The following is a 20,648-nucleotide window of genomic DNA, read 5'->3' on the forward strand; positions in this document are numbered from 1 at the left end:
GCCAATTACGTGATGAGCGGTGCTGGTTAATGAATGAACGCATCATCGTAATCATGAGTAAGTGTGTTTGCGTGGAGGTTCTGTTTGGAGAGCCCTTACCAGGCAGCAATGGGCACACACAGATCCCTGTGCACACACTTACAGCGGGAACCCGGCTGGATCCGTGTGTTCTCCTGAGATGGTTCTTCAATTCTCCTTGGACTAATTGTGGCTCAGGCTTACTTTTTTTCTGTTTAGCACCACTTGATTAAATGAACACAGTGAAGTTATTTGTTGTGTGAATAGTTCACCCTGAATTAAAAAGCTTGACTACTGGAAGTTTCACATATTGTAGCTCTTTACTATGGAATGATAGTTTATAGTTTATATAAAGGATTAGTCATTTTCTTTTAAAAAAATCCAGTTAATTTACTCACCACCATGTCATCCAAAATGTTGATGTCATTCCTTGTTCAGTCAAGAAGAAACTATGTTCTTTGAGGAAAACACTCCAGGATTTTTCTCATTTTAATGGACTTTAATGGACCCCAACACTTAACAGCTTTGATGCAGTTTAAAATTGCAGTTTCAAAAGTATTTAAACAATCTCAAACGAGGCATAAGGGTCTTATCTAGCGAAACGATTGTCATTTTTTTGCAAGAAAAATAAAAAGATGCACTTTTAAACCACAACTTCTCATCTATCTCCGGTCGTGTGACGTGCCATCGCGACCCCACGCAATACGTCATTATGTCAAGAGGTCACGGATGACGAATGAGAAACTGCGCCCCAGTGTTTACAAGTGTGTTGAAAGAGGACCATTCCATGTATGTGGAATGATACTAATTAATGTCTTTGTGTCAGTTTATTGTTTAAAATGCTCCGCAAATGTGCGTTTCATACATGTAACACGTGACCTTTTGGCGTCATTACGCAATTACGTGAAGTCGCGCTGGCTCGTCACATAGCCGGAGGAAGAAGAGAAGTTGTGGTTTAAAAGTGCTTATTTTTTATCGTTTCGCTAGATAAGACCCTTATGCCTCATTTGAGATCGTTTAGAGTAGGGCTGGGTATTGTTAGGAATTTCACAATTCGATTCAATTTCGATTCTTGAGGCTTCGATTCAATTCGATTCGATTCAATTCAATATTGATTTACTTGCTTCGATATCGATTCAATAATAAGAAAATACACAAGCAATTAAGTACCTGAGTATATTTTTAAATAATGTGTGTAGTATTACTAATGTTTGATCACGTTGATGGTGCAGGCTTGAAAGAAGTGCTGCTGTTTGCCATCTTTGATCTTTCTGTTTTGATAAAGCGCGTCTTGTAAAAAATAATAAATAAAAAAAAATAAAAAAAATAAAGCACGTCTTGTACAACGCTGAACGCTCTCAGTAGAGTGTTGCCCACAGCGCCGCCACTGGCCGGGGGGGCTGAATCGATTCATAGGATTTGATGAATCGATATTGAATTGAGAAACAAATAATTGCAATGCATTGATGAATCGATATTTTTACCCAGCCCTAGTTTAGAGTCTTTTGAAACTGCAATTTTAAACTGCATTTAAACTTTTAAGTGTTGGGGTCCATTAAAGTCCATTAAAATGAGAAAAATCCTGGAATTCATTCTGGATGACATGGTGGTGAGTAAATTATCTGGATTAAAAAAAAAATTAACTAATCCTTTAAGGGGTGGTTTCCCAGACAGGGATTAGACTAGTCCTAGACTAAAATAAATGTAAGAGCTGTCTAAACTGAAAACAACTTGCACCGACATATCTTAAAATATATCAATGCCCTTTGTTTAGCCTCAAAATGCACACAAGTAATGTTTTTAGTAAGGCATGTTTGTTGAAACTAGTTATATTTCCTAATTAAACTAAGGCCTAGTCCCAGTTTAAGCTAATCCATGTCTGGGAAACCACCCAAAAAGCATAAAAGTGTGCGTAATAGAATTTGAATAATTTGAATAACAATTATTTGGTTGGTTCCTGAATCCTCACACAACAAAACCAGTCATATGGGTAAATTTTTAGAAATTGAGATTTAAAAGTTGAATAAATAAGCTTTTGATTGATAAATGGTTTGTTGGGATAGGACGATATCTGACCGAGATACAACTGTTTGAAAATCTGGAAAATTAAAAACAAAAATATTGCGAAATCGCCTTTAAAGTTGTCCAAATGAAGTCCTTAGCAACACATATCACTAATGATAAATATATTTTTTATATATTTACAATAGGAAATTTACTAAATATATTAATGGAACATGATCTTTACTTAATATCTTAATGATGTTTGGCAAAAAAATCATTTTGACCCATTCAATGTATTTTTGGCTTTTGCTACAAATATACCAGTTTGACTAAAAACTGGCTTTGTGGTCCAGTGTCAAATATAATTTGGTTTCATAATATCTTGCAATATAATGCAGTCATAAGTCCTGTTTATTGTTTTTATTCATTTATTCCTTTCATTATCTTGCTGACTCATGGATAAGTATGAAGTGATGTAATCATCTTGGAATGCTGAGGATGATGATGATGTAATGTTTGACGACTTTCCATTGCAACATTCTGATGTCATTCTCCTTTATGTCTCTGCCAGGTCTCACTAAATGATAGCGTGAGCGTGTAGTCATCCAGCGGGAGTTTAGGAAACCCCTGCGGTGAGTGCCAACCACAAATCATGGTGCCACGCAGCCGACAGGCCTCTCCCCATGCCAGTGCCACACGCCTCCTGCTGTTGATCTGCCTGGTGGTGCCAATCCACGCAGATAGTAAGTATGATTTTAAAGACACAGATGTTTCATTGCTTCTATGTTAGTGAATGTGTCTGTTTGGCCTCGTACACACTGCAAACCTTGGGAAGGTCAACCACATTTAAATGCAGAAGTAAATCCCTCAAATGATTATTCCATGGCTGTACGGAAAAAGACTCAAAAATGTGATGATTGACACCATAGCAATGTTCTGCCGTCTCGCGTGGTTATCATTCCAAAATAATATTACAGCGTTTTTTTTTAATAAACCTCCGTCTTGGCGTGGAAAGCATTTGTGATGCTGCTTCTCTCCAGGTCCTCGTCATTTTTGTGTTGACATTAAAACTGTGGGTCCACAGGACTGAAGCTGTTATAAACAAACTATGGCAGGAATGTTATGAGGAAATCTTGATGTCACAGGAATTTGGGATAAGGCATGATAAAGTGGATGCAATCAACGTCATGTTGTTTGTGTAATAACGTACTTTAGGAACTTTCAGAATTGCTCTCCACGGTCTCAAGAGACCCACATGGTTTTAAATGAACGAGACATGCTTCACTTCACATTTAGCCTGATCGTAATAGGAAAATGATTAGATCAGAAAATGTGGGACGTGCTGATTTGTTTGTTTTTTGCGGAAGAAACAGTTGTTGCCGTTCCTAAAAGAGAAAGATTTCAGTAGAAACAGATTAGGTTTTCTACAAGCGGTTTTCTGACTGTGTGTCGTCACTACTGCTATAGATGAAGGCTGATAACAGTGTGTTTGTTTAGCAGTGTAAAGGTCACGAGTATTACGTCCTGTAGTCCCTGAACCCTGAGGACAATAAAACCAATAAGGACACTAACAACAACTGGTCACTTATTACTGGGCTCAATCTTCATTTCTTCTGCATTAATCATTTACCAGCAGCTGAAATAAGGTAACTGAAATGAATTACCTGGAATTATAGTGCAGGTTATTGTGTGCCATGAGAGCAATATTTGCATCCATTCTTCTGGAATGTTCCTCCTGTTAAACATGCTCTGTTTGTTTTTCCAGCAAGGTTTAATTACCTGTTTAGCTAAGGAGAATGTTCTGGAAATAGTATAAACAGGTCAAGTGGTTTACAGAGTTTATTTGTGACCCTGAACCACAAAACCAATCATAAGTAGAATGGGTATATTTGTTCAGGGTTCCCACAGGTCCTTAAAATTCTTGAAAGTTTGGGAATATGTGGGGAAAAATTCAAGGCCCTGGGAAGTTTTTGAAAATATACATACATAGATACAGGTCATTAAAAGTTTTCTGGAAAAAAAAATCCATATAATTCACTGTGTAGTGTAGGATAATATCATACAAATTCTTTTTCTGTTCACTTTAAATGCTTATGTCTTATGTATGCGAATGTTGATTCATACCAAAATGCATATTAGTTGTGTTTGGCACATGAAAACATCTCGGGTTACGTATGTAACTGTTTTTCCTTGAGAAGGGAACGAGACGCTGAGTCTCTCTTGCCATACTTCCTGCGTCCCTGTAACGCCGTCACTTACCCCTGGAGGCGTCCCCAAAGTGTCACCGCAGTGACGCAGCGCGAGTTCCCTCGAATGGGAACTGTAACAATGTATTTAAAAGGTGACACAATGTACCTTGCTCTCATTTGAAATGTGTCCCCACATTTAGTCCTTGAATTTGAGGATATTGGACCTGGAAAGTCCTTTAAAGGTCCTTGAATTTGAAATTAACTAAGGTTGGGGAACCCTGTTTGTTGCAATAGCCATCAATGCATCGTATGGACCAAAATGATCTTTTATGCCAAAAATCATTAGGATGTTAAAGGGATAGTTCACCCAAAAATGAAAATTCTGTCATCATTTACACATTCTCATGTTGTTACAAACATGTATAAATGTTTTTCTTCTGATTAACACGAAGGAAGATTTTTTAAAGAATGTTTGTAACCAAACTGACATAGTGGGCAAAAAGAATACTATGGAAGTGAATGGGGCTCATGAACGGTTTGGTTACAAACATTCCTACCATAAATATATCAAAAATGTATTTCGTAAGGAATAATTGACGACGGGCCATTGAATTATAAGAAAATAATGCACACCAAGGTGGTAATGCGGCACGACGCGAAGCAGAGCAGGTGTGCATTATTTTCAAATAATTGAAAGGACCGGAGTCAATTATTTCGCTTATACCACGGTTACCACAAACATTGCTCTGGTGCCTATTTTTAAGAAATTTGAAAAGATAGGTGTGCGGTTTACAGAAAAATAATCAACACCCATAGAACATTTCTCAGCCAATCAGAATGCAGCATTCAACAGACCCGTGGTATAATCATTAGAAATATGTGTTGCTAAGGACATTATTTTGACAACTTTAAAGGCTATATTTTGATTTTTTGCCTTATTTTTATAAATGCCACTTTAAATGTAATGGTAATTAACAAATTTGACTGTCTTTCGCTTCAAAACCCTCCAAGTGCAGTCAAGATTTTTTTTTTTGCCAAAAACCTCCACATAAAACATCGACTTTTTTAGGACATGACATTGTAAACATTTGTGCAGAAGTCAATTTTTATTTTACTTTATTTTATTATTTATTTTATTTTATTTTATTTGTTTATATTTAAGGTAGAAATGTACAAAATGTATTCATGGAACATAATTTTTTACTTAATATCCTAATGATTTTTGGCATATAATAAAAATCAATAATTTTGACCCTGACCCCACATATGGGTTGCATTTAGGTCCGAGTACTCACAAGAGACTCAAGTTTGAATGTGGTTCATGGTTGTTTCATAATCATCTTCTATGAACTTAGAGGACTTTGCTTGAAATTTGACGTGATGTTTAACAGATCCAACAAACCAGTATTTTTTTAATGGTCAGGGGCCGGGATTAAGCAGATTTGAAGCAAAAGTATTTGATAAAAATATAATACGTGCAGCATTCGGTTGATATCAGTACCTGGACCACAAAACCAGTCATAAGTCGCACAGGTATATCTGTAGCAATAGCTAACAATACAAAGTATGGGTCAAAATTATCGATTTTAATTTTATGCCAAAATTCATTAGGATATTAAGTAAAAATTATGTTCCATGAATATATTTTGTACATTTCTACCTTAAATATATAAAATGTATTTATCATAAGTATATGTGTGTAAAATTAAGGCAATTTTCTCAATATTTAGATTTTTTGTATCGTCATATTCCAGATTTTCAAGTAGTTGTATCTCGGGCAAAAATCTATCCTATCCTAACAAACCATATATTAATAAAAAGCTGATTTTAATAATATAAATCTAGTTTTGATTGTTTTATCATCAGAACAATTAATTAGACCAACGGTAACAGTATTTTTTAGCTTGTTACCAAATTTATACAAAATGGTTAATGAATATGAAATTATTATATGAAGGAAATATCAAACCCACTGGCAGTGTTGATCAATTAAAATGGTGTGTAGTTTGGCAAGTGTCCCTTCATTTGCCCTTTGATTTTCTTTCTATTTCAGACTGCTGGAGCCCTGAGCAGTCATGCAGGCCAGAAAACCTTTAGCGTGTTTCTCAGCCGCTTTTCTTTCTCGCTTTTCTCAGCAGTTTCTCCAGCTTGCGTTCACATTATGATCTGCTCAGTAGATTTTCATTTTCCTCTCACTCTTTGTTTTTTTAGTTGCTTCCCTCGCAGACTCACACAGAACGTAATCTCGCAGGCTGCGAGCACGGAGTACAAAATTGTCATGTTTTATTTATGAGAGCAAATACGCTGCAACTTTAGCGTGCGGTTGCAAGAGCGCTGGGTCTTATTGAGTTTCTGCGGTTCTGCTGTATCTGTGTTGGAGAGCTTCTGCTGCGCTAATGCTAATATCAGATTAACGCCAACAGTCGCTAAACGTCACATTTTATTTTTTGCATAAAATTTATAGACCTCTAAAAATCTTGCTTACACTTTCACTTGTTAAAACCTTGCATGCCCACACAATGACATACATGACCAATAAAGTCTATGTGGTTATTTCTCCATCATTTTGCAACGTTTTCTAGCATGGATCTCGTTCGGACCAGGTTTGAGTTTTGTAGGGGGTTGGTTAGAGTATCACTCACTATACTGTGCCATCGAGAAAGACCCTTAACCTTGACTTACTTCAAGGGGCAGCCAGCCTGTGATAATGTACTGTAAGTCACTTTGGATAAAAGCATCTTCTAAATGACAAATTAGTGATGGTAAGACCCTTCGCCCTGCACCTGAGTCGGGCTTGACCTGAGAGACTCGTGGGACAACAGCACAGACACTCACTGCTAAAGCAGCCAATGATCGGCTTTACCACTGCCAGTTCAAACAAGATTGATTATTTAAATCACTTGGGATTAAGCAGCGATTTGTCTGAATGAACGCATCAGTAGCGCTCCAATGCTCAGGGGGTTAAAAAGGGCTGTGTAACAAGATTTCCCTAAATCTATTTAGATTTTAAGGCCGTGTGTGAGCTTAGGGGTTAGACACCGAGCCATTTTTAACTGTCCTGGCTGTATCGATGTCCGGCCTAATTGACGCAGATCTGAATGGATTTTCTGGATGAATCGTGAGAGTTCACCCACCAGGCAGATCTATCAGAAATGTTTTAGGCACAGGCACCTGTTAGTGTCAGAGACAAGTCATGTATTGTGACAAAGAAAATGCAGTGATGAATCTTGTGTCACGCTTATTTGTTCAATCTGGATGTAGTCATTGGTGTCAATAAGGTGTTTTTGTGGCTTCACTTGAAGAGGGTGGGGTTTGCAACACCAAGGTCATAGGTTAAAATTCATAGGGTGTGTCTCAAACAACTCCCAAGGTCATGAATCAGTATATCGTGTACACAAGTTCGGGCACCCTAGCTCACTTCACATTGGGACACTGTTCACTTATTTTTGTGTGACGTGTCTGCTTAAGCACTTTGTGATCATTCTCAGCTGTTATTCATCACCAACCGAACAAACCAACATCTCTCGCACTTAAAGTATATTATAAAAAACATAATTATTATCGAAATACATTATACTCTTACTGTACTTTCACACCGGCACCCTGCCAACGACGCTAGAGTAGTGGACGCTCTGATGCTCAAATTCATTCCCTGGAATCCTTTTCTGCCTTCTGATTGGTTGAACCGACCATTTCTGCCTTCCGATTGGTTGCTGTCGAATCACGTCATAGCTCTTTACCATAAAGTTGAGCTGATTTCAACTCTCCTCGATGCACACACTGTCCAAGAAGCACCGCGTTGCCGGCTCTCATTGAAAATGAATGACTTCCGGCCACTTTGACACTGTGGTGGTTACATATCTGTGCATAAATCAAACAAAAGTTTGATTTTTAAAAGTCACGTTTTGTTAAGTTTGTTGAGTTGGCTCGCCGGATTTCGGTTGGAGAGCTTCAGAAAAGGTCGCGTGATTTACGGTAAGGGGAACATATGTGACCATCGATGCTCACTAGTTTTGCATTGCATTGTTGGAATTTTTCTGTTCCAGTGCACTTGAAGGATTTTGCGATTGAAAATGTCCGACTCCCTGATCAGTGTCCTGACTACTGAACAAGGGAGCCATATTTTCGCCCCCCCCCCCCCCCAAAAAAAAAATATTTTTTTACAGCCAACCATGAAAAAATAAAAGAATTTCTTCAAACAAATAGAGTCCCTTTTTGGCAAACGCTATTAACATTAGTGCCCACCCCTACCAATGTCTGGTTGACCTATTAAAAGCACAGAGGTCTCATCAGCAGTATTTAACTCACAGGAAAAGTACTACTATTCTTTACGACGGTAACATAAAGAAAACGCAGTTTTAATATATAAATCAGAAAAAAATACAAATCACTTTTACATAAACGTAATAACACAACACATATTAATATGAAACTATTGTATTTATAGTTAAACATCCCCCAAATACCCCCTTATCTTTTCTTATGGCGCTTTTCCATTGCATACCCCACGGTTTAGTTTAGTTTGGGTCGGGTCAGCTCACCTCACTTTGGCGTGGTTAGCTTTTCCATTGAGTTAAGTATCACTTTGCAGTGGGAGGGATTATAGGCGTGTCGTTATATTTACGCTGCCTACTGCTGTGACATCATACAAGTGAGAGCGTTGTTGTACATTCCCATACATTTATTTATTTCTCAGTCTGCCACAAAATTAAAATTCGCCACCACAAATATATGTTTGCACATTGCGTTTATAACTACCTCTGTCTCACATGTCTCATTCAAGTTGCATTTAAGCATATATAATGAGGACATGCACGTCGCGAATGTGCCGCCACAAACTGCAAGTCTGGAAAAAACTGTTATGGTGTCCCGGATTCTCAACCTGTGGATGTTTTTCATCGCTAAAAGGGTGTTTGGAAACTTATAGCAGAACACAGATAACAACATGTTTGCTCGAGACAGCGCAAGCTAGCAGTAAGCTAAAGCTAATATTTCCATTATAGCAATGACGCTTCTCTCAGACCAATCAGTGACCTACAGTGTTTTTGCGTCACGTTTGGTATCAGCTTGGGTCGCTTGGAACCACAACCGAGATTTTACGAAAAAAAGTATTGGGTACTACGTACTGCACCCTATGGAAAAGCTCCCAAAAGTAAGCTGACCCGACCCAAACTAAACCAAACCGTGGGGTACTATGCAATGGAAAAGCACCATTAGACTTACCTCATTATTTATTCAAATACAACAGCCAGTGACAAGTCTCCAGCAGCTTTCAATATGTTTGTTTTATTCAAATTAAAATGTGCAGTTTGTTTGTAGCATGATATATAGTAGATATAAATAATATTATATGGATGGTTATACAGTAAATTTATGGTATTATAACAGCTGCGCAGTTTTAAAATCAAATATTGGCAGTTGTGTTATCATCGTCAGCTGATTCAGCTCACAACAGAGTCTGCCATACCTTGGCTTTAGGTGAATGAATGTCACACTTGTTAACGCATTATCATATCTATACAATGTTGACATTTAAAACTTTTATCATTTGGTCGGGAGCAGCTGCATGTACTCTGCAAAATATCTCTTTAGAAAAAGCCTCCTATAGCCCTTTATTCCCTCTACGTTTGACGACATTGATAAGACACAGAATATGAAGTATGTATTTTCTGTTTGAGAAATACAAATAAGTAAAACCTTTATATCTGTTTTATATATTTTACATTGAGTGTTATGACTGCCCACCCAACATTTCTGACTGCCCCCTAGTCCAGCAAGCCTAGTACCGGGCCTGATGGTAGACATCCTTACTTCTCATTGAACGTTTTGCATTTGAGACTTTTAAAAGCTCAGAATACAAGTAATCCAAAGAGTCTGATGGGCTGAATGGAGGTTCATTTTCGGTATTGTACATGAAGATAAATGGACCGACTGTAGCAAAGACCGTATCTGTTACAGCACTGAAGGGCTCAGCTTTGATTTTTTTTTGAGCAGATGAGAGTCTTTCTGTCAATAGGAGGATGAGAGAAGCTGCAAAACACAGCAGGAATCACTCAGACAAAGGAATCAAAGTCACTTGTGTGCAATAACGCCGCACATCATGCAGCCCAGAAATTCAGCTTATGGTCCTATTTTGGGAAAGAGAGAGTGTTGGATTTCAGGGGGTCTTTATATCTTGGAGGACAAAAAACTTTATCTTTACGATATCTTAGATAAATATATGAATCTATGAATCGTCCTGTAGGGTGTGAATGTTTTCTTTAGTTGATGATTTGTTATTCATTTGAATTAAATGTAAACCATGTATTACGTTGCAATTCCTGTGCAACTCTCCCCTATTGTTTGTCCTCACCAAACCCATTTACATTCCAATTGGCACTTAATTATGGTCTCAGACTTGTGATTATATACCTTTTCTTCTCTGTATTGCACACTGTGTGTCTGTACCTCTGATATTTTTTAAATTAAAAGCCTTAATGTCTTTTTTTCACTTACAAAGACAAACACAGAAACCTATAGGTGTGACACATATAAAACCTCATTTACACAGCATGCTGATCCTAGAAAAGTCCCATAAAATTGCAAGTGTGCTTTCTGTGTGAACGCAAACACGTCCCGTAATTGATTCTGGGATTGCTACCATAAAGGATTAACATTGCTGTAACTTTTACAGAATGCGTCCTGTGTGAACAAAAGTCAGAAACAATGACGTAAGGGGCGCAATGTAGTGAGGAGGCGCGTGTCACTAGCCATGATTTCATCCACACGTTTTTATCCGAATTAAGTGATATCGAATAAAAAATGCCTTATGGAAAGCGTAAAATTTGATTAAATTTCATGAATATCATCTCAAAAGAAATACGTTCGATCTCACCGGATTTTATCTTGATGGATATATGGCTTATGAGATTAACGCTGATGGAAACGTTATTGCCGAATAAATAATGATTTGCGATTAAATTTTAGTTAATTTTATGGCTGCAACCAACCACAAAATGAAGAAGAAAAAGTTTTAGGTCATTTTCACTCTGGTGGCACACATGGCAGATGTCAACAAAGTCAGATTTAAGTGGACAAATGAGGAGACGAGATACTTTTTCAATTTAATTTACCAGAGAAATATAGCGGCTATTTTAGATAGCAAAAAAATAAGAAATGCCATAATTTATCAGGAACTCACGAAGGAAATGTCCAACAATGGTTATAACAAGACGTGGGACGTCCTCTGGAGTAAATGGAAGGCGCTCAAACAGCGATACATGTTTCAAAAAAGAGAGTTATCTCGCAGCTTTGCCGGAGGGAAAATAAAATGGATCAGATCCTCGGCCAAAGACCAATCGTAGCTTCCTTGGCTTCTAATTAGGGATGTCAAAATATGCATTTTCCCATATTCGGTGATCATTTAAATTAACGATCAATCAATCGAATAATCGTTAACAGTAAGAGTGCAATAAGCCATTACAGCAGTGACATATAGCCAATGACATAAAAGTGTGCGTAAAAATGCCAGCTTCCTCACGCAAATGAAAAGTTTTTATTTTGTCTAAATAACATGGTAGTGGGATTGTAAAATGAGTCAATGTAGTTGGTGTTTTGATAAAAATCATCAATTGAATCTCGTAATGAAATATAATGACTAATAGACACAGTAAACTCCGCCTCATAACAGGCACTCCGCACAGTCGGATGAAAGTCCATGCGTCCTTGACAAAATAAGTTTTCATTATAATTAAGTGTTATTTTTCTAGTTATTCACCTTGCTTTCTGTGTCGTTGATACATCGCTTGTTGTAATTATATCCAAGAAGCACACAAAGGGCACTTTTCCCGTCGTCACCTCAGCTTTAGACCTGCGGCGTACTTTCAGCAAAGATGCTTTTATTATGAAGATTTCAACCTTCCATTAGAAAATCCGTTTAGCGTGTAGCGCCTCAGCCAGTAATGATGATGATCAATGATATATGTTGTGGGCGTTCAGAGTGTAACGACAGTCAGTTACAGTTTACATTTAACAGTTTATTGCCAGAATGTAAGTTTTACATTTTAATCTGTTTATTAAAAACGGCTTCTGGTCTCCTTACCTGTGTAAAGCAGCGTTAGCAGCTTGCTATGCTAATCTTGCAGGCTTCCCTGAAGAGGGTCTTTGCTTTCAGTATCCTAACTGTGTTTAGATTTTCGGCATCGGAACCTCTCAGATCCACTGCGGATGCCATTTCGTTCCGTTAGCAGCCAGCCTCGTCTCGAATGAGGTTATAAAGCCCTGAGTGTTTGGCATCAAGCATCGTTGTGATCATGGCTAATTTAACTTGTTCGCGCTTGTTTAATTTTTTCACCAGCTGTGTATGTGCTTTGCGCAGGCGCCGGACACACGTGCTTGCTTTGTCGACAATCGTTAATTTTTATCGATTTAATTCTTATCGACAATTAATCGAAGATCGATTAATTGTTAACATCCCTACTTCTAATATTAACAGCTCAGGTAAGATATCACGTTATCATTCTCATTTACTTTGAGAAACGCGTTAAGCATTGATCCGTACTATCATTTCACGTTAATGCCTTCGTTGTCGTTCATCATCATAGCAATTTGTTGATAGCGTCGTTTTCTTATTATTATAGCTTGATATGTCGCTATCAGCTGGCACATAAGCACTATTATAACTTGTGAAATGGCCAATCCATTTTGTCTAGCAAAACTTTGTTTGCAAATGTTTACTTAAATGTTGTGCGATTCAGTGCGAAAATGAATAAAAACACCTTCAAATTAGAGTGCGGATCGGGCTGAATTTTTCTGTCCGAGCCCGGCCCGCGTCCGAACGGGCAGTAACCGAACCCGACCGTAACCCGACAGGCATTAAGATATTTATGTCCGAGCCCGACCCGAGCCCGAAACAGTTAATAATTGCATTGTCACAGCAACATAAACACATTTCCGCACACATGAAGACGGATGGCGATAGTTCATCTTAAAATAAAACTTTTAAGTTTATCAGCTTACCCCCAGACCATCCAAGAGGTAGGTGACTATGTTTCTTCAGTAGAACACAAATGTAGATTTTTAACTCCAACCATTTCAGTCTGTCAGTTGTATAATGGAAGTGGATGGTAACAAAATCCGATAGAGAGAAAAAACATGCACAGACAAATCCAAATTAAACCCTGCGGCTCGTGACGACACATCGATATCCTAAGACACGAAATGATCAGTTTGTGCGAAAAACCGAACATTATTTAGATCATTTTTACCTCTAATACAACATATCCACAGAGAAACGGGAGTCCCGACCCGTATACTCTCTCATGCTGTGCCACCGTTACAGTAGGCGGCAGTATGCACCTGAAGTTGTTTCGCAAGTCGCAACCTGCTATTAAACATTAGATGAATAAGAAGGTGATGTGAACGCGCGTGTTTCGTTTTAAGATGAACTATCGCTCTAAACAGGCTCATTGGCTACCTTCATATTATAATAAGCTGTTTTAAAATTCAAATGTTCAATGCCTTATTGCGCCGAGCCCAACCCGAACCCGAACATAATTTCAAAATATCTATCCGAACCCGGCCCGGCCCGTCGGGTTCGGGTCGGGTATCCATCCTCTACTTCAAATGTCTCAAATCAATTCAATATACCAATTTGATCGCAAACCAGCATGTGACGTCATTTCGCACATGTTTTTATTCGCTTAAAAGCCGTTGAATGGAAACACACTTTCACCAGCTTTATTCGCATACGTTTTTTTTTTACCGAACTTGATATAATTCGATTGACAAGTGGATGGAAACTTAGCTACTGCCACAAGAAGTTATCATTCAGCTCTTTGACACGGGGGTTTTAAATGCAGATTAACATTCACAACGATAAATGACATAACAGAATAACGCATCACGTGCTCCTTTATGATCTTATCATTAACAAAAATGCACACACGTGGTTAGGCGGTGCTTAAAAAACCCACCAAGTGCAGGATCTTTACTGAATGCACTTATGGGGTCCGGAAAATCATTGGCAGTGTGAAAGAACCAAAATCAAATGGTCCCGGACAAATCCAAGGACACATTTTGTATTTTTCATAATCTCTTTGTGAAAAGGGCTTGAAGCTGGCTTGCCATTGACTGATTACATAGCTGTCTTGTTTCGTAACAAACAATACAGCTTGATATTATAATTAGAAGGTATGCACCGAAATTTCGACTGCCGAAAGATAAAGCGTCTGAAATTATAAATAAATCAGGATTGTGTATTGTGTATAAATGTAGTATTAACAATGCTGCTAAGTTGTTGTATCACTTTACTACTGTTTTGTACATAAATTCTTAATAGTTTTCTACAAATTTACATTATTTAAAATTAAAAAGCTGTTAAGTTTGATTGTGTTGCATACTAAATGAAGATTATTTAGTATTGTTTGATTTAGTAAGATTTTATTTTTTATCCAACTTTAGTGTGTATTTTTTTTTAAAAGTGTGATTATTTTAATTCAGATTCATAAATTAATAAAAAACAATATTATTACAATCATACAAAAATAGAATATTTTTTGGTTTTCGGCCAAGTCCTTTCAGAATTTTCAGTTTCGGACCAGAATGTTTATTAGTGCATCTAATCTAATCTTTAATTACATTAAAACAATGCCAAAACCTGAACTGCAGGAGAATAAAGCATCAGTATATACATTTCACACAGATTGTGTGTGAATTTTCCCAGCACTGAATAAACCTTAAGGGGATTAAACCCGGAAAGGATGTAGACGGAGGTTATTTGCTGTTTTTAGGACACCTGTGTGGTAAATTCTGAGAAGATCTCTACTGTTGTTTGTTTACAGATGCCTCTTGCTATGTTGTGTCATCGGATGCAATGATGCGTTCTTACATTTAATGCGGTCAAATATTTGTTGGGATTACAGTATAACGCCTACTGTTTATTTATTATAGTTTTAATCCAGTGTTATGTATAAATGCACTAACGTTTGGCAACACATTCAAAACACGGTTAAGTGCATTGGCCTAAATCTGCCTTTCAGTCTGTTCTGCTTATATTTTGCACATTTTGGTCATCGCAGAAGTTATGCATCATGCAGCTTTAAAACGATTGTAAGAACATAATCTTAACTTTTTTCCTCAAACTAAGCAAATTGTGTGATATCAAGGGGCGGATTAAACACAGATTTGAGTCAATTTGATGAACGTTTTGTTTTCCGCACTGTTATCAAGCAAAAGAAAACTGAATAGGATCCCGCACTGGGAGAATTGATTCCTTTCAACAGCCATTTAGAAAATGTGTGCACCTCTGGGTCTTGTAAAAAACCTCTGTGCCTGTCTTTGTGTTTGTGATGTGAATGACTGTGTCTGTGTAGCCACACCGTTAATGAGGGCTTCGCCATCCAAAAACAGCGACTTTAGTTTGAAACTTTTGTCATCTGTCAGTGTGAAAAGCAGCTCCCCCCGACTCACATACAGTATTGGACTGTTTGGCTGTCTGCCTAGATACCATTAAACTCTGGTTATCTGAGCCCAAATGAGAGAAAGGTCCTGGAGGACAAGAGCATGGTGTTGAATGACAAAGACGCTGCGGCACTGATTGTCTGGGTGTGTATGTGTGATTCTTGGTCTCCATTTCATCATGTCATTTTATCCCTTCTGCCTGTATTCATCTTTTAGCAATATGCACTGTAACCTAAATCACAGCTAATAGTAAGTCTCACTTTATTATATACCAGTGCTTTTCAAACTTTATGATGCCCAGGACACCCTACCTTAAATATTTATCAAGTTATATTTTTATGTATAACAAATATAATTGGCTACACTTAGAGTACGGCTGCATTTTCACTTTTGCATATTGTTTTATTGCAGCTTTACAGGGAATACTGCCTTACAAATCCAAGTAAGTGAGATAAAGAGGGCTGAAACACACTAGAAAGATAAAAAGCAAATGCAGTATAAACAAGTTTGGAATGTAGAGATAAATTTTTATCCAAATTAATTCACGTCTGAGGTTGTATCACCCACAGTGGGAAACAGCAGAGTACATAATAATAAAATAATAGTGCAAAATAATCTTAAAGTCCTGTTGTGAGTTGGCCTAAGAAGGGAATTGTTGAAAACTCTTGTAAAAAGCAACAGTTTTTAAGAGAAGTAAAGAAAACATAAGCATAATGTATAGTAGTGTTGGGCGATATGCCCCATTTTGAGATCGTCCTATCGTCAGCCTGTATCGGGGTTGGGGCTATAGTTTACTAATTTATTTTTTTGTTCATTTTTTACTTATTGATGACAAGTCACTTGATTGATGGACAAAAAAGAAGCAAGGGCAACACTGTCATGACCACAACCTTCTTAAAACTATTAATCCGAGGACGGAAATCCCAGGCGCTCTAAAATTAGCTGGTTTTAACCCTCTGCGCGCTAACAACCTCTCTATTACAAGGAAATGTCAGAGCCGCGTGTATTACAAGCTCATGTGCGAGGAAGAGTCAGAATCATGCGTATTACAGAATGAGTCCATGCCGCGCACATTCAGGTCCAAGCGATGTCCAAGACGCGCGCATTAAGTCCAAGTGCGTTTGAGAAGGAATCCGCGCAATTTCGCGTAATGTGAAACCCACAAACCCTCTCACGCGAGGAAAAGCACGCAATACGCATGTTAATGTGAAACTATGATGATGATATTAATAATACAACCCATTCTCACTCCCCAAGGCGTCAAAATCTGAAGCATGTTCAAACGCCTTCAGCGTCAGTATGAAGAAGCGAAGGGTGCCCCTATGCGTCACTATATCGACGAAATGGGAACTCCGTTGCTTTCATGCTAATCCCCCAGCGTCGGACACAGACGAAAGGGAACCCCGGAAGGTGATGCCGTCGCGTTGTGCGGCGATCGGCGGGATCGTGCCGCTTCTGGACGGTGGCTACTCAATTTTTGTTCCAAATTTTTTACCATTGTCGGTTGGGGTTGGGGTTAGAACCACTTTCTGTTACATAAAATTACATCCTAACCCAAACCCAACTCTAACCCTAACCCCAAGCGACAATGGTTTAAAAATCAGAAGACAAAAAGTATAAACCAATACAGACATCCTAACCCGAACTCTAACCCCAACCCCAAGCAACAGTGGCTTAAAAATAAGAAGACAAAAAGTATAAACAAACTGACATCCAAACCCCAAATCTAACCCCAACCTCAAGCGACAATGGTTTAAAAATTGGAAAAAAAATTGAGTAGCCACCGTCCAGAAGCGGCATGATCCCGCCGACCGTCGCACAACGTGACGGCATCACCTTCCGGGATTCCCTTTCGTCTATATCCGGCGCTGAGGGATTAGCATGAAAGCAACGGAGTTCCCATTTCGACGATATAGTGACGCATAGGGGCACCCTTCGCGTCTTCATACTGACGCTGAAGGCATTTGAACATGCTTCAGATTTTGACGCCTTGGGAAGTGAGAATGTGTTGAATAATAATAACCATCGCAACTATCATCATGAAAGCATGCTATTGGCGATATGTCTGACAATCGTCGTTACCCGATCATTTATTGGCACAACCCTAATGTATAGATAATGTTTATTTCGATTTTTGTCATATTTTGTGTTTGTCTTTTGTAAAACGTCCTAAAAAATATATATCCACAGGTACATCAGAAGGTTTTTGCTACATTGCGTAAAACTCATAGACTGTAAAAATATGTCCGTGACATCACCTATAGGTTTGTAAAGAGCTTTTTTGAGGCCAATAGTTGGCGGAGCCTCCCGTCGCCATCTTGGCTGCGCGACACCGCGATAATCGAAAATGTGTGAAGCTGAGATGGGTGGGTGATGAAACCATGGCCGCCATTAATCGACAGTAGTGACAGCAGGGGCTGTTCAACCATCACTCAAGTGGCCACGCCCTTAATTATGCAGAACTTAACATTACATGTTAAGTCAACGCAAAGACGCGATTTGGCATCCTGCGGCACGGTACACGCAGCACGGATGGCGTGTTACGTGCGAATTGAGCGTGGCCGTGGGAAACGCACGAGTTAAAAAATCTGAACTTCAGCGGATATCCGCGCCGCGTTAACCAATCAGGACCTTGCTGTAGTAGTGACGTAATTACAGAAAGCGAGCGAAGTCTCATCAGAGTCGCAGAAGCCCCTCCCATGACGCAAATTTCTGCGTGAATGACTAGAATTAATGAAGCAAGTAAACTCAAATGTTCAAGCGTCCAACTACGTGCAAATAGCGCGTTTTTGCCACCTCTACCGCGGCTGGTGTGAACGCACCATAAGGCTTAATATAATTTAAACAAATGAATTACAAAAAAATTCATCCCCCTTTTAGTTGTCATGAAGGGAAAATTTGCTATATAGACCAAAATCACTTTTTGTGCTAGGCTGTAAACATATTATTTCCTACTGTAAAGTTGGGCATTTTAACATAGAGGTCTTTGGAAATTCAATCCCTTTTCGAGTAAGCCTCTAGTGGCCAGTCGATGAGTTGCAGTTTAAGGGGCTGGACACACCAAAACTTTTAAACGCGGCTGAAAACGCCTTGGGGACGCCGAATGCCAGCTGTTTTTCAGCTGAGTGCCAGCTTTCCTCAGCTAAGCGCTTTAGTAGCGCTGATACGTCATCTGTGAGACGGTTGGTTGCTGTGATACTTGTCCCGCCCCACCTCCACTGTGATTGGACCACCGCGTGAGAACTGACATTGACGAGCGGAGCTTTTCTTCCAGAGTTGAACATTTCTTAACTCTCGGCGCTCAGCGCTGAGCGCGAAAAAACCCCCGGGCGCCGGTTTTCAGCGCGGAAGAAAACCGCTAGCTGCTGGCTTATTTGAAAAACGCGGAGCTTCCATTGAAAACAATTGAAAACATGCGCCGGCCGCGGGCGTAAAAGCGTTGGTGTGCACGCCCCCTAAGTCACTTCCGTATTGGCTTCATCAAAGAGAATGGAAGGTTGCCCCTTGGTAAAACTACATTTCCTACACATCTGTGTTACGATCATGTCTCTCACATTTCACTCGCTTTATTCTAAGATTTATAAGTCAATGTTTCATTTATTTAGCAAGTAACTGTGTAGTAGTTCAGTGTTTGCTCTACTTATATGCAAGAAATTGAATGCTGAAGAAATTAACAAAATATATACCCCAGCTGCCACTGGAGCGGTACCCTTTACATATAAGAAACCATATTAGTACCTCAAAGGTAGATATTGGTACAAAATGTATACATATCTGTATCTAATATGTCACCTAATGGTACATATTAGGACCTTTTTAAAGGGAACTGCCCCAGTGACAGCTGAGGTACATATTTTGACCATTTCTTTTAACAGTGTACACAGTTTAAAGTTCTTAAATATTATGAACAAACCCCAGCCTTTGATCTTTTCCATAACTTGTAATATTGACCAGCTAACTGTACATTATCCCTTTAATATTCACATTAATATTCAACTTTTTCCATGCGAATAGAAATCAGACTGCAGGAGTCAATTGTTCAGTTTCTTTTAAATAACTCGTCTCGCTCCCGCTCTGTTGAAAGGCAATTACATTGTCATCAGAAAGCTAATTTTCTGATTCATACTCTTCTCAGAACGCTGAATGAGTTTATTAGTGATGTCAGAGACATAAAAGTGAGACGGTGGGTTGATCGTTGTCGTATAATCACCTGCAGAGTTTCTCTGCTCACGTAGCATGAGAAACAATACAAACCACATCACACCTGCTAACTTGTATCAGCGCGCGCGAGAGAGAGAGATTGGAGTTGGTTATGTTGGTGATAATAGGGAACCACTTTTCCTCTCTATAGCTATTTAGACAGAGCTATTACTGTAATGCACCACCCAATGGGGAATAAAAGAGAAGCAATTTCTCTATAGCTTTATCTCGCTCCTCTCTTCTCTTGAATAATAAAACAGTTCAGCTGGCGTCTCTCTAACTAGGTTTGGGAGTTCAGCCTTGGTCTTACCTTATTACCACCCACCGAATATTCAACCCACTCGAACAGTACAGTGAGTTAAAAGTTACACAATTATATGACTTACTGTATAAACCACAGACTTCTAGCTGTAGATAAGCTCGATCAAGTTTTAGGCCAGCAACTTTATAGCGTTCTTACCTTTGAGCAGTTTTATGAACAGCAATATAAAAAGTGCTCGTCTAGACAAACATGTTAGTACAGCAGTAGTCCCCTATAGCAGTGGTTTTCAAACTGGTGGCCGAGGCCCCCAGGGGGGGCACAAGATGGTGCCAGGGGGCCCTAGTTTTATGACATTTTATGAAATACATTAATTTATCATGAATTCTGTGTTTAAACCTAAAAAAATAAGGATACTAACCAAAAGCACTACTTTTTTGTATAATTTCATGTTTTTTTATTAAAATGAAATAACACCACTTACGAAAATGAAGCATGGTTTTACTACAGTTATACCACGGGTCTGTTGAATGCTGTAT

General features: G+C 38.7%; 1 protein-coding gene across 19 annotated transcripts in view; it reads left to right on the forward strand.

The window, feature by feature from the left end:
• The window catches only part of ptprfa (protein tyrosine phosphatase receptor type Fa), a 294,038-nt gene that overhangs the window by 95,423 nt on the left and 177,967 nt on the right, over nt 1-20,648 (forward strand). For all 19 annotated transcript variants that reach the window (XM_073870663.1, XM_073870669.1, XM_073870666.1 and 16 more), the window contains exon 2: nt 2,594-2,765. In XM_073870663.1, the coding sequence (XP_073726764.1) occupies nt 2,675-2,765 (91 nt within the window). In that variant the 5' untranslated portion in view covers nt 2,594-2,674. The remainder of the gene's footprint in view (nt 1-2,593; nt 2,766-20,648) is intronic.

Source organism: Misgurnus anguillicaudatus, chromosome 8 (genome assembly GCF_027580225.2).
Source record: "Misgurnus anguillicaudatus chromosome 8, ASM2758022v2, whole genome shotgun sequence".
Lineage (NCBI taxonomy): Eukaryota > Metazoa > Chordata > Actinopteri > Cypriniformes > Cobitidae > Misgurnus > Misgurnus anguillicaudatus.